This window comes from Balaenoptera physalus (genome assembly GCF_965194825.1).
Source record: "Balaenoptera physalus genome assembly, chromosome: 15".
Taxonomy (NCBI): Eukaryota; Metazoa; Chordata; class Mammalia; order Artiodactyla; family Balaenopteridae; genus Balaenoptera; species Balaenoptera physalus.
In genome coordinates this window covers 6,760,199-6,773,711 of record NC_138894.1, presented here as the reverse complement: position 1 = coordinate 6,773,711, position 13,513 = coordinate 6,760,199, and the positions used below count along the sequence as shown (strand labels likewise).

General features: G+C 38.0%; 1 protein-coding gene across 9 annotated transcripts in view; it reads left to right on the top strand.

The window, feature by feature from the left end:
• IL1R1 (interleukin 1 receptor type 1) overlaps positions 1 to 13,513 on the top strand; it is a 98,353-nt gene that overhangs the window by 76,798 nt on the left and 8,042 nt on the right. For all 9 annotated transcript variants that reach the window (XM_082426359.1, XM_082426362.1, XM_082426366.1 and 6 more), the window contains 3 exons: positions 1,814 to 1,879; positions 6,020 to 6,137; positions 6,866 to 7,017. In XM_082426359.1, the coding sequence (XP_082282485.1) occupies positions 1,814 to 1,879; positions 6,020 to 6,137; positions 6,866 to 7,017 (336 nt within the window). The remainder of the gene's footprint in view (positions 1 to 1,813; positions 1,880 to 6,019; positions 6,138 to 6,865; positions 7,018 to 13,513) is intronic.

The following is a 13,513-nucleotide window of genomic DNA, read 5'->3' as shown; positions in this document are numbered from 1 at the left end:
CAGAGGTCACCTGGCTTTAGTTTAGATTTTGTTGTTACGTGCTATGTATGTGTTTCTCATTCCTACTTCAGAGGCAGTGCTGATCAAACAGACAAGGATGAGCTATGTGTTCCAGCTGAACTAGGAGGCACGTTCTTTGGCCTGGCTAGAGCTGCTTCTCTAGAAGGTTCTCTGGAGAAGCATTGGAGGAACGACAGTTCTGAGATCACTCACTTGGGCAGTCTGAGTGTCTAGCAGTCATTGGCGTGATAGATGGATGCTAATGAACTTTGGAACAAGTTACACTCTTGTTAGATCTCTGTTAGTCTAGTCACTTAACTCCTCTAAGGCTGTTTCCTCCTCTGTAAGAAAATTCAAGCTTCCAAGCTTCTTGCAAAAGTGAGAGATCAAGTGTGCTCAGCTTGTGGTCCTGTGCCTGGGGCCAAACAGATGAGAAATGAGTAGGTGCATGATGATTATTCTTGTTAGTTTTCCTGAGGCTTCTATTAACCATATTTCATATTAAAAACTACAACAAAATAAAACCAAGGCACTCCTACAAGTTACCCGGGGATGGGCAGAATGCTCAACCTTTCTGTAAATACCAGGGTTTTCTAAGCTTTCAGTAAGATAAGAATAGAGTTAGTTTAACCAGGACTTTGAAAGTCAAAGCAGTCTCTATCAGTAATTACTCTGGAACAACAGGCATAAACAGGGACTATCCCAGGTAAACCCAGATTATGATCACTTTTCAGAGAGCTATGTTTTCTCAATTCTACAATAATTCATTTTTTTTCCAAAGGTTAATTTTATTGTCTCAGAATCAATTCCTCCCCTACATCCTACAAGCATCAGTGACTCGTACATTTCAGGAGTCCTTGGATCACAAGCATCCTAAGTTCCTGAGCAGCCCCTCGCTGGTCATTGTGTAGCTCTGATTTGTTTTTCTTGGGATACTGCAACCAGACCAGCAGACCAAATTTTAGGGAAAACAGGGCACTACAGAATTTCAAAAATAGGTCAAATGGGCTTTAAATACTTTCTGCCATCCTTTCTGATCCCTTACGTAGAAATAATATACTTAATCAGATGTGAGGTTGTATTTTGTTTTCTTGTAAAGGTGGATTTATAAATATTTATTGGGCATCTACTATGTTTCAGGCACTGTTCTAGGTATACATTAGGGAACAAAGGAGACAGTATCCTGCCCTGATGGAGCTAACATTTTTTTTTTTTTTTGACTGTGGCAGAATGAATACTGGGCATTCAAATTCATAGTTTCTCAGGCTTGGCCCCAGATCAACTCTTGAAGCCAATCATCTTCTAAATAAAAGTCAGATTAATTTCTGGAGCTCCTTAGTATTTTTCTGCTTATTTTAATAAATGATGCCAAAATGTTTGGCGTTCTTCAATAATTGTGGCTTTCACTCTTGGGTCATTGTGAAAATTACTAAATACAAGCAGGTCTAGCAATAGATGGCCTTCTGGTTAATAATGCTCCATCCAGGGAAGTCCCTTTCCACAACGACTCGTTTTTCCTGATTTGCACGAAGAGGGGCACTTGTCTGGAGACCCAGGGCCTGGTGATGTGTGTTTTTTTTTTTGCAGCACCAAACTCTGGGTTCAGAAGGGCCAACTCTGTGGGTTTTGCTGTGGTCTCTGTGTCAGCCTCCTACCTTCACCTCTGGCCTTCTGTCTCCTGCTATATATGCTTTGGCCAGTAGAGGGAATATCAGGCAGATGCCTTGTAGTATATTGTTGGTATATTTTGCCAAGTGTGGTCATCACTTGAGATTCTGATCTATAAGAGACCTTATGGATGTTTTTCTTTCAGTGAAATCCAGGAACAAGAGACCTGAGATCGTGAGTCCAGCTAATGAGACGATAGAAGTGGTCTTGGGTAAGTGGGCTACAATCAGGATATGCTGAAATCAGTATTTTTTGAACTCGAGATTAAGATAAACTGTACCTTTACTGCACACAACCTAAGCTGTTTAGTGGATATATCTAAAGTTAGAGGGAAGGTGGCACAGATTATGTCTTAAATGTTTCTTTGGATTTCTTGCCTCTTATGGCAAACATCTAGCCATGTCTGATTGGCCCACCCTTACTTTCCTATGGACACTTATTACTCGTGAAGACATCAGCCAAAGACCAAGTTCAGGGACTTCCCTGGCCGTCCAGTGGTTAGGACTTCGCCTTCTAATGCAGGGGGTGCGGGTTCGATCCCGGGTTGGGGAACTAAGATCCTACATGCCTCCCAGCCAGAAAACCAAAACATAAAACAGAAGCAACTTCAATAGACTTTAAAAGTGGTCCACATCAAAAAAAATCTTAAAAAAAAAAAGAAAAACAAAGACCAAGTTCAATAGGCCTAGGAATAAGAAATGTAATTTATTTGGTGCAGGATGGATTTCTTATGATCAGAGTTAATTATGATCAGAGTTAAGCTTTTAGGTAGTAGAGTAGGACTACAGGCCAAAAAGACAGTTATTCTAGAAAATTATTTTTCCAAGTTAGTGATAATGTTCATTTCAAGAATAAAGATGTAACATGATAAGCATTCAGATCTAAGCTATGCAATACGATAGCCACGAGGCATGTGTGGCTACATACATGTAAATTTAAATTAATTTATTTAGTTTAATTAAAAATTAGTCCCTGAGTCAAGGGCTGAAGAGCGACATGTGATTAGTGACTACGTATGAGACAGCACAACCATAGAACATTTTTGCCAGCGCTGAAAGTTCTGTTGGAAACCACTGGTCCAAACATAAAAACAGATTTTTTTGTATCAGAGGATCAAAACTCAGGCTGGCATATAGAATTCTGTAATAGTAACTGCGTGAAGACAAAGAACAATTGTACAGAGATTAGAAGGTCAAATTTGTGACCTCTGAATTCTGTACTTGGCCAAGTTGTTCTTCATGGTGGAAAGTAATATAAAGACATTCATTCATAGATGTAAACAAAGATGTGAAAACTTTAAATATTGTCCCATAGAATCCAGAGCAGTGTTTCAACCCTTTTCTCCCCCATTATTGCTCCCCTGTAGCACCTAACAAGCCATTTGTTCCCTAATCCTCTTTACTTTCTCAGATATTTAATACCCAGGTATGCACTATGGCACTTTGAAAGGCCACAAACCATTGCAATAGCTAAGCTTTTCTTGCTGTCCTCGCCAAGAAACACATTTTGCCCTGTTGAGAAGGCATGCTCGAGGAATGTATACTTCAGAGCTCTAAAGCCTAGATTTGATCTACAGCTCTAGAAATAAGTTTACATTAGGAAACAATAATTTTAATATATCACATTGATCAGAGGCCTGATCACCGTGGCATATGTTTATCCTATAATCAGGCATTTATTTGATAAGATTTCATATTAATTACCAGTAAAATGACTTAGAAAAATAGAAATTGAGGGATGCTTTCTGCACTTAATAACATCAATTCAAACCAGTTGTCACCAACATTTTTAATGGTGAAACACTATATAGTGTTTCACCAACATTTTTAATGGTGAAACACTATATAGTGTTAAACCTTCTACAGGTCTAGGCCTTCTCATTGAAGTCAAGAACAAGACAAAGATGCCCATATAACCCGTTTACTTAACATGTTCCAGAAGTGCCCACTAATGCAAAGATAAAAGAGCCAAGGCATGCTGACTGTGGGGGAGAAAAGAACTGTATTATTTTCAGATCATATAATTATGTATTTACAAATATTGTATTGGCCAGATATAAAATTAATATTCTAAAATATTAGACTTATTTAGCAAAAACCAAGAAAACAATGGGAAAAGAGATCCTATTTGCAACAGTAAATGCCATAGAGATGTCTATAAGATAGCTTAGCAAAACCTTTAAAAATTATATTGGATTTATAAGGAAGAAAAAGCCAAACAAAAACCCCACAAACTCTGACCTATAAATCTCAAAAAACTGGGAGATTTAAAGCATACATTCTTAAAGGGATGGGGGGATGTTGTCTGCAATGGGGAGAAAATTGGTTCTTAGGAGGTGAAAAAAATCTAAATCAATAGATATAGTGTATATCTGTGGTATTAAAAGTTCTTGGAGAGTTAGGCAACTGGGATAAAAAAATACAAAAAAGCTCCAAAGGGAGCAATCATAAAAACAATCTCGAGAAACACAAATTTAAGGAAAACTGTAATAAGGATGTGTGTTTTTCCTATATGAAAAACTGGAAATTGTAAAGATATGGACTTTCAAAAGTAAGTTACAGATTTAATGGAATTCCAATAAAAATATGAATGGGCTTAAAAATTGGCAAGTGATACTGAAATTCACCTGGGAGAATAAAATGCTGAGATTACTACGATAATACTGGGAAGAAAAGCTAAATGATATGAATATTTACCCTAAAACTGCAATAATTAAGAGTGTGGTACCCCTGGCGTCAGTATACACATTCAGATCAACCTAGAAAGTCCCAAATAAATAATTATTTTATAATTCTTACATTACATAACAGATTAGTGAGGAAGAGATTTATTATTCAATAAGAGATTCTGGAATTATCAGTCAACTATTTGGATAAAAACATTAGGTTAAAGCTTTCTCTCATACCATACCCAAGTTATATTCTAGACAGATTAAAGAACTAAAACAGTCAAAACAACACAACAATGCAAACATCATATATACCTGAAAGAAAAAAGTACATGGAATATTTTCCTGATTTGATGGTAGAGAGAGCTTTTCAACAACAACAAAAATAGTGAAAACAGATAGTATAAAACAATTGTAAATTTGGCCAAATAATAAAAATATATACACTAAAGAATTTCCGTAAACAATAAAATGAAAACAAACTCTGAAAGATACTTGCAGTAGTTTGCATGTATGATAAAGAGTTACTATCCTTGATAAATAAAGAGCTTCCATGCATCATAAAGTTAATAATATGAGAATGCAGTTTAGTAATGGCCATTAGGAATAACAAGCAATTCTTTTTTAATTTATTTGTTCTATTTATTTATTTTTGGCTGTGTTGGGTCTTCGTTGCTTCGCGTGGGCTTTTCTCTAGTTGCAGAGAGCAGGGGCTACTCTTCCTTGCGGTGCACAGGCTTCTCACTGTGTTGGCTTCTCTTGTTGCGGAGCACCGGCTCTAGGCACGCGGGCTTCAGTAGTTGTGGCTCGCAGGCTCTAGAGCACAGGCTCATTACTTGTGGCACACAGGCTTAGTTGCTCCGCAGCATGTGGGATCTTCCCGGACCAGGGCTCGAACCCACATCCCCTGCATTGGCAGGCGGATTCTTAACTACTGTGCCACCAGGGAAGCCCATAACAAGCAATTCTTAAAAGAAAGGCAAATGAATACTAAGCTTATGAAAAACATGTTAATTCACCATGAGCTCAAGAAATGCAGATGAAAATTTAAATGGAATTTTTTTCTTCTCTCAATTGGCAATGACTAACCACACTTGGTATCTGGAGCTTTTTGGGATAAATGACTCTTGCATACACTACTGGAGAGAGTGCAGACTGGTATAGTCTCCCTTGGGACAGGGCGTTTGGCTTTTAAAAATACGTATCTCTTTTAACTCAATTTTTCCAGATTTTTATTCAGAGTAATACTTCAGGATATGTACAATGTTGATGTACAGGAACATTCATTGGAATGTTAATCATAATAATGGAAAATTAGAAACAAATTATGTTTAGCAATAGGAAAGGAATTCATCATAGTATGTCAGTATGATGGAATAGTAAACTGCCATGAAATAGCCTATTTTGGAAGGCTAATCACGTGAGCCGAAATTCTCAATGTACAATAATTACAAATAGTGGAAAATGACACCCCATTTTAAAAATTGCATACGTGCACAGAAAGGTAAGGAATGAGATACGTAAAGTTACTAATAGTGCTTATCTCTCGGTGGTGGATATAAGGGCAATTTCTTCTTTTTGCTTTCCTATAATTTAAAATTTTTGTTCAACAGTCATTTATTAATCTAGATAGATCAGGTAAAAGTCCATTAATGTTATGATTAAAAATACATTCTTTTGCAGGATCCTGGCTCCAGTTGATCTGCAATGTTACCGGCCAGTTGAGTAACTTTGTCTACTGGAGGTGGAATGGGTCAGCAATTAAGGAATATGAACCTATGATGATGGAAGAGTTTACATAGTAAGTATGCTAAGAGCCAGACATGCCATAGAGACATTTTGGTATTAAATTCCATGTCATACGTTATATAACCATTATGGTTGAATCTAGTGGCAGTGATCAAGTTGGTCATTGATTGGTCCTTAACCCTTTGCTGCCCATATTGAGTTTTGCTAAGCTCAGCAGGATTCATAAGATCTTGTCCAATGAAGGTGACAATACATGTCATTATGGTACAAATTCCAGACCACTTGGAAGGCTTTCTCTTAAATTCAGTTAAAAATGTTGCAGCATTCCCATGAAGCAATTGTCCTGAATTATCCTTCATGTCATTCCGTTTTTAAAGTAATTTAGAAAAGACTCATTAATTGTGGCCGAAAATCAGGCATTCCCCTGCTCAGGTCTCTGATGGCGCCCTATTACTTCTTAGCATGACTTGCAAACCCTTTCCCATCTGTCCCAATCTACTCTTGTTTCATATATTCTTTGTGCCCCATGGAGACCAGAATGCCTATGTCCCCATTTTCCTTCTTGGAAGCTGGTAATTTTAATTTTATTTCTCTGTGCTACTGAGTCTTTTACTAACAGTGGTCTTAGGGCTATGAAATATCAGATTAGTCTTGCTAACAGCCTGATTCTTATACCTGTGCTTAGGGCTGGTGATTATTTCTGCTGTAACGATAAACCAGGGATGCTTATCGTATCTATAATTGATGCCATTTACACAATTTTGTTACTCTTTTGAACAGCGTGCAGAATCCTTTAAACAAAAGAAGGAGTACAGTCATCGCAAGGCTTAATATTACAGCAGTGGAAAGTAAATTTTTTCTACATCCATTTATCTGTTTAGCCAAGAATACAGAAGGAAGGAGTACAGCATATATCCAATTAATACATCCAGGTAAACAACACAGCTGTTTATTTGAAGTGCAGTTTTGTTTTCCTGTAGTAAGATTTCATGACCTTGAGGTTTACAATGCTATTTCCTCTGCCCAGAATGCTGTTAGATTCCTCTTAACCTGTGGACTGCCGTTCCTTTTTTACTTCTCAGCTGAACTATATCTTCTTCTAGGAGGTTTTTCTGTCCTGCTGCCTACTCTTAACCCATCTCTCTGCCCAAACAGATGAGGTGTTTGTTAGGGCCTCTGCTATGCATGTCCATATCTATCTTAGTTTTCTTTACTTGAATATAAATTCTGTGATGTTGCAGATAATTACTAATCATTCTATTTCCAGAGCTAATAGCAACTTAAGTCTTGTCATCCTCGGTACCTAATGAATATTTTTAGGTAAACAACTACATGATGAATGCACAGGGGAAGCCTAAATATCCACTTTCCAGACAGGATGTTAGAAGTTACTGGTTTTCATGAATTCTGTAATCAAACACAATATTGGCAGTATTTGTTTTCCTGCTCACTGATTCATTTTTCTGCCTCATTTATTCTGCCATTGATCCCTTCTAGTGTAGTTTTCATTTAAGTTATGGTATTCTTCAACTCTGGTTGCCTCTATATTTTCTAACTTTGTGTTAAAAACTTCTTATAGCTTTTTCCTCTGTGCATCTATTCTTTGCTCAAGTTCTTGGATCATCTTTACGATCATTATATTGAACTCTTTCTTGGGTAGATTGCCTATCTCCACTTCATTTAGTTGTTTTTCTGGGGTTTTATCTTATCTTGTTCCTTCGTCTGGAATGTATTCCTTTGCTGTCTCATTTTTTAACTTTCTATTTATATTTTTATGTATATGGAAGATTAGTTACGTTTCTTGGTCTTGGAGAAGTGGCCCTCTGTAGGGGATGTCCGATGTCAGTACACTCCCCTCTTGCTACCCAATGGCCTGGGACCAGCTGGTCCCAGGGTAGCTTCTGACCTGTTTGTGTACTCAGTTCCACAGGCTGTGGGATGATAGTTTTCTTGCTTCTGGTGGGTGAGGCTGGTTTAGGGGGTCATGCAGGCTTCCTGGTAGGAGGGGCCCGTGCCTGACCACTGGTGGGTGCCACTGGGGCTTGCCCCTCTGCAGGGCAGGGCCGTGTCAAGGGGAACATCTAGAGCTGGCTGTGGGCTCAGGAAGTCTTTAGGCAGCCTGTCTGATGATGGGTGGGGCTGTGTTCCTGCCCTGGCTGGTCTTTTGGCCTGATGCATCCCAGCACTGGAGCCTACAGGCTGTTGCAAGAAGCCAGGTCTTGGTGCCAAAGACCCAAGCAAGATATCTGCCTCTATCAAGAGTTCACGTAGATGAACACTCCCAGATATGTCTGCCACCGGCTTTTATGATCCCAGAGAGAGCCACAGTTGCTGCCTGCCCAGCAGACCCTCCAAACCAGCAGGTAATGACTCCTATGTAGTCACTGCTTTTGCCCTGGGTTTTGGTGTGCACAAGACCTTGTGTGCCCTCCAAGAGTGGAATCTCTTTCCCCCAGTCCTGTGGAGCTCCTGCAGTGAAGCCCCATGGGCCTTCAAAGCCAAATGATCTGAGGGCTCTTCCTCCTGATGCCAGACTCCTAGGTGAGGGAGCCTGATGTAGGGCTCAGAGCTCTCATGCCTGTGGGAGAACTTCTGCAATATAATTATTTTCCAGTTTGTGGGTTGCCCACCTGGGTGGTATGGGATTTGATTATATTGCGAGTGTGCCCCTCATACCATCTCATCATGATTTCTTCTTTAACTCCTTGGATGTAGAATGTCGTTTTTGGTAGGTTCCAGTCTTTTATCGATGGTGGTTCAGCAGTTAGTTAGTTGTGATTTTGGTGTGCTCGTGAGAGGAGGTAAACTCAAGGTCCTTCTACTCTGCCATCTTGTGTTTCTTATTCTTAAAAGGCTTCAGTGATTCCTCATGGCCTACTGGATATTTCAAGCCTCTTACAGACTCTTTCAAGTGTTACTCAGCTTCCTCTCCCTCCTCATTTCACTGATACTCTGCAGCATTTGCCAACTCTCCTTAAAATTCTACTCTTTTCTTCTTGTACTTTCTCTTACTTCATTGTACCCTTATTTCCTTTGCTGCCTCCTTTTCTTTTTCATTGCACTAAAATTATTTTCCTCAAAATTTCACCATTAGCATTCCTTATTTGCTCCATTAATAGTTTGGTCTTGAGACCACTTATTTTCAGAATCATATAGGTTGCTTTTAAAAGTTCAGACCCATCGACCTACCATGGGGCTGCAAAATTAGATTAGGAAGACACAGTGGTGGAAGCCACTGCTACAGAACAGAAAAAAGAATGAAAAATATGAGGACAGTTTACAAGACCTTGGGGACAATGTCAAATGCACCAATATTTGCATTATAGGGGTCCCAGAAGGAGAAGAGAGAGAGAAAGGACCTGAGAAAATAATTGAAGAGATAATAGCTGAAATTTTCCCTAACATGGGAAAGGAAACAGTCACCCAATTCCAGGAAGCACAGAGAGTCCCATACAGGATTAAACCAAGGAGGAACATGCCGAGACACGTAGTAATCAAACTGACAAAAATTAATGATAAAGAGAAAATATTAAAAGCAACAAGGGAAAAGCAGAAAATAACATACAAGGGAAACCACATAAGCTTATCAGTTGGTTTTTCAGCAGAAACTCTGTAGGCCAGAAGGGAGTGGCATTGTATATTTACAATGATGTAATGGAAAAACCTACAACCAAGAATAATCTACACAGCAAGGTTATTCTTCAGATTTGATGGAGAAATCAAAAGCTTTACGGATAAGCAAAACTAAAAGAATTCAGTACCAGCAAGCCAGCTTTACAAAACATGCTAAAGGAACTTCTATAAGCAGAAAAGGAAAGGCCACAACTAGAAACAAGAAAATTATGTAATAGGAAAGCTCACCAGTAAAGGAAAACATACAGTAAAGGCAGGAAATCATAGACACACAAAGATATGAAAACCAGTAATCATGAGAAGAGGAGAGTACAAATGCAGGATATTTAAAATGCATTTGAAATTAAGAGATCAGCAACTTAATACAATAATGTATATATATAGCCTGCTATACCAAGACCTCATGTTAACAACAAACCAAAAATCTACAATAGATATACACACAAAAAAGGACACTAACACTATAGGTAGTCATCAAATCACAAGAGAAGAGAACAAAAGAAGAAAAGGAAAAGAAAAAGTCCTACCAAAACAAATCCAGAACAATTAACAAAATGACAATAAGAACATACAGACTGGCTGAATGGATACAAAAACAAGACCCATATATATGTATATTGTCTACCAGAGACCCACTTCAGATCTAGAGATATATACAGACTGAAACTGAGGGGATGGAAAAAGATATACCATGCAAATGGAAATCAAAAGAAAGCTGGTGTAGCAATTCTCATATCAGACAAAATAGACTTTAAAATAAAGACTGTTACAAGAGACAAAGAAGGACACTACATAATGATCAAGGGATCAATCCAAGAAGAAGATTTAACAATTGTAAATATATATGCACCTAGCATATAAGGAGCACCTCAATATATAAGGAGAATGTTATCAGATATAAAAGGAGAAATTGACAGTAAGGCAATAATAGTGGGGGACTTTAACACCCCACTTAGATCAATGGACAGATCATCCAGACTGAGCATCAATCAGGAAACTCAGGCCTTAAATGGCACAGTAGACCAGATGGACTTAATTGATAATTATAAGAGCAGTCCATCTGAAAGCAGGGAATACACATTCTTTTCAAGTGCACATGGAACATTCTCCAGGATAGATCACATGTTGGGCCACAAAGCAAGCCTTGGTAAATTTAAGAAAATGGAAATCATATCAAGCATTGTTTCCAACCACAACACTGTGAGATTAGAAATCACCTACAAGAAAAAAACTGCAAAAAAACACAAACATGTGGAGGCTATATAATGTGCTACTAAAGAACCAATGGATCACCTGAAGAAATCAAAGAGGAAGTAAGAAAAAAAAAACCTAGAGACAAATGAAAAAAACATGTCCATCCAAAACCTCTGGGATGCAGCAAAGGCAGTTCTAAGAGGGAAGTTTATAGTGATACAATCTTAGGAAACAAGGAAAATCTCAAATAACCTAATCTAATACCTAAAGTAACTAGAGGAAGAAGAACAAACGAAACCCAAAGTTAGTAGAAGGAAAGAAATCTTAAAGATCAGAGTAGAAATAAAGAAAATTGATAAACCTTTAGCCAGATTCATCAAGAAAAAAGGAGATGGCCCAAAGTAATAAAATTAGAAACAAAAAAGAAGTTACAAGTGACACTGCAGAAATACAGTGTCATAAGAGGATCATAAGAGACTACAACAACTAACTATATGCCAATAAAATGGACAACCTAAAAGAAATGGACAAATTCGTAGAAAGGTACAGTCTCCCAAGACTGAAACAGGATGAAATAGAAAATATGAACAGACCAATTACAAGTACTGAAATTGAATCTGTGATTTTAAAACTCCCAACAAACAAAAGTTCAGGACCAGATGGCTTCACAGGCAAATCCTACCAAATATTTAGAGAAGAGTTAATGCCTATCCTTCTGAAACTATTCCAAAGAATTGCAGAGGAAGGAACACTTCCAAACGCATTCTATGAGGCCCCCATCACCCTGATACCAAAACCAGACAAAGATGCCACGAAAAAAGAAAATTACAGGCTAATATCAGTGATGAATATAAATGCAAACATCCTCAACAAATACTAGCAAACCAAATCCAACAATACATTAAAAGGATCATACACCATGATCAAATGGGATTTATCCCAGGGATGCAAGGGTTTTTCAGTATCCACAAATCAATGAGTGTGATACACCAGATTAACAAATTGAAGAATAAAAACCATATGATCATCTCAATAGATGCAGAAGAAGCTTTTGACAAAATTCAACACCCATTTATGATAAAAACTCTCCAGAAGTGGGCATAGAGGGAACATAACATAATAAAAGTCATATATGACAAACCCACAGCTAACATTATAATCAACACTGAAAAGCTGAAAGCATTTCCTCTAAGATTTCCTCAGGAACAGTACAAGGAATGCCAGCTCTTGCCACTTTTATTCAACATAATTTTAGGATTCCTAGCAAGAGCAACCAGAGAAGAAAAAGAAATAAAAGGAAACCAAATTGGAAAAGAAGTAAAACTGTCACTGTTTGCAGATGACATGATACTATACATAGAAAATGCTAAAGATGCTACCAGAAAACTACTAGAGCTCATCAATGAATTTGGTAAAGTTGCAGGTTAGAAAATTAATACATAGAAATTTGTTGCATTTCTATACACTAACAATAGATCAGAAACAGAAATTAAGGAAACAATGCCATTTATCATCACATCAGAAAGAATAAAATACCTAGGAATAAACATACCTAAGGAGGCAAAAGACCTGTACCCCGAAAACTATCAGACACTGATGAAAGAATTTGAAAATGACACAAACAGATGGAAAGATATACCATGTTCTTAGATTGGAAGAATCAATATTTTCAAACTGACCATACTACCCCAGGTAACCTACAGATTCAATGCAATCCCTATCAAACTACCAATGGCATTTTTCACAGAACTAGAACAAAAAAATTTTAAATCTCTATGGAAACACAAAAGAGCCTGAATAGCCAGAGCAATCTTGATAAAGAAAAACAGCTGGAGGAATCAGGCTCTCTGGCTTCAGACTACACTGAAAAGCTACAATCATCAAAACAGTATGGTACTGTCACAAAAACAGAAATATAGATCAATGGAACAGGATAGAAAGCCCAGAAATAAACCCACACACCTGTGGTCAATTAAACAAAGGAAGCAATAATATACAGTAGAGAAAAGACAATCTCTTCAATAAGTGGTGCTGGGAAAACTGGACAGCTACATGTAAAAGAATGAAATTAGAACATTCTTTAGGGCTTCCCTGGTGGTGAAGTGGTTGAGAATCTGCCTGCCAATGCAGGGGACACGGGTTCAAGCCCTGGTCTGGGAAGATCCCACATGCCGCGGAGCAACTAGGCCCGTGAGCCACAATTACTGAGCCTGCGCATCTGGAGCCTGTGCTCCACAACAAGAGAAGCCATGATAATGAGAGGCCCGCGCACCGCGATGAAGAGTGGCCCCCACTTGCCGCAACTAGAAAAAGCCCTCGCATAGAAACGAAGACCCAACACAGCCATAAATAAGTAAATAATTTTTTTAAAAAAGAACATTCTTTAACACCCTATACAAAAATAAACTCAAAATGGATTAAAAACCTAAATGTAAGACCAGATACTATAAAACTCCTAGAGGAAAATATAGGCAGAACATTCTTTGACATAAATCACAGCAATATTTTTTCCAATCCATCTTCTAGATAATGCCAATAAAAACAAAACCAAATGGGACCTAAGTAAACTTTAAAAGCTTTTGCACAGCAAATGAAACCATA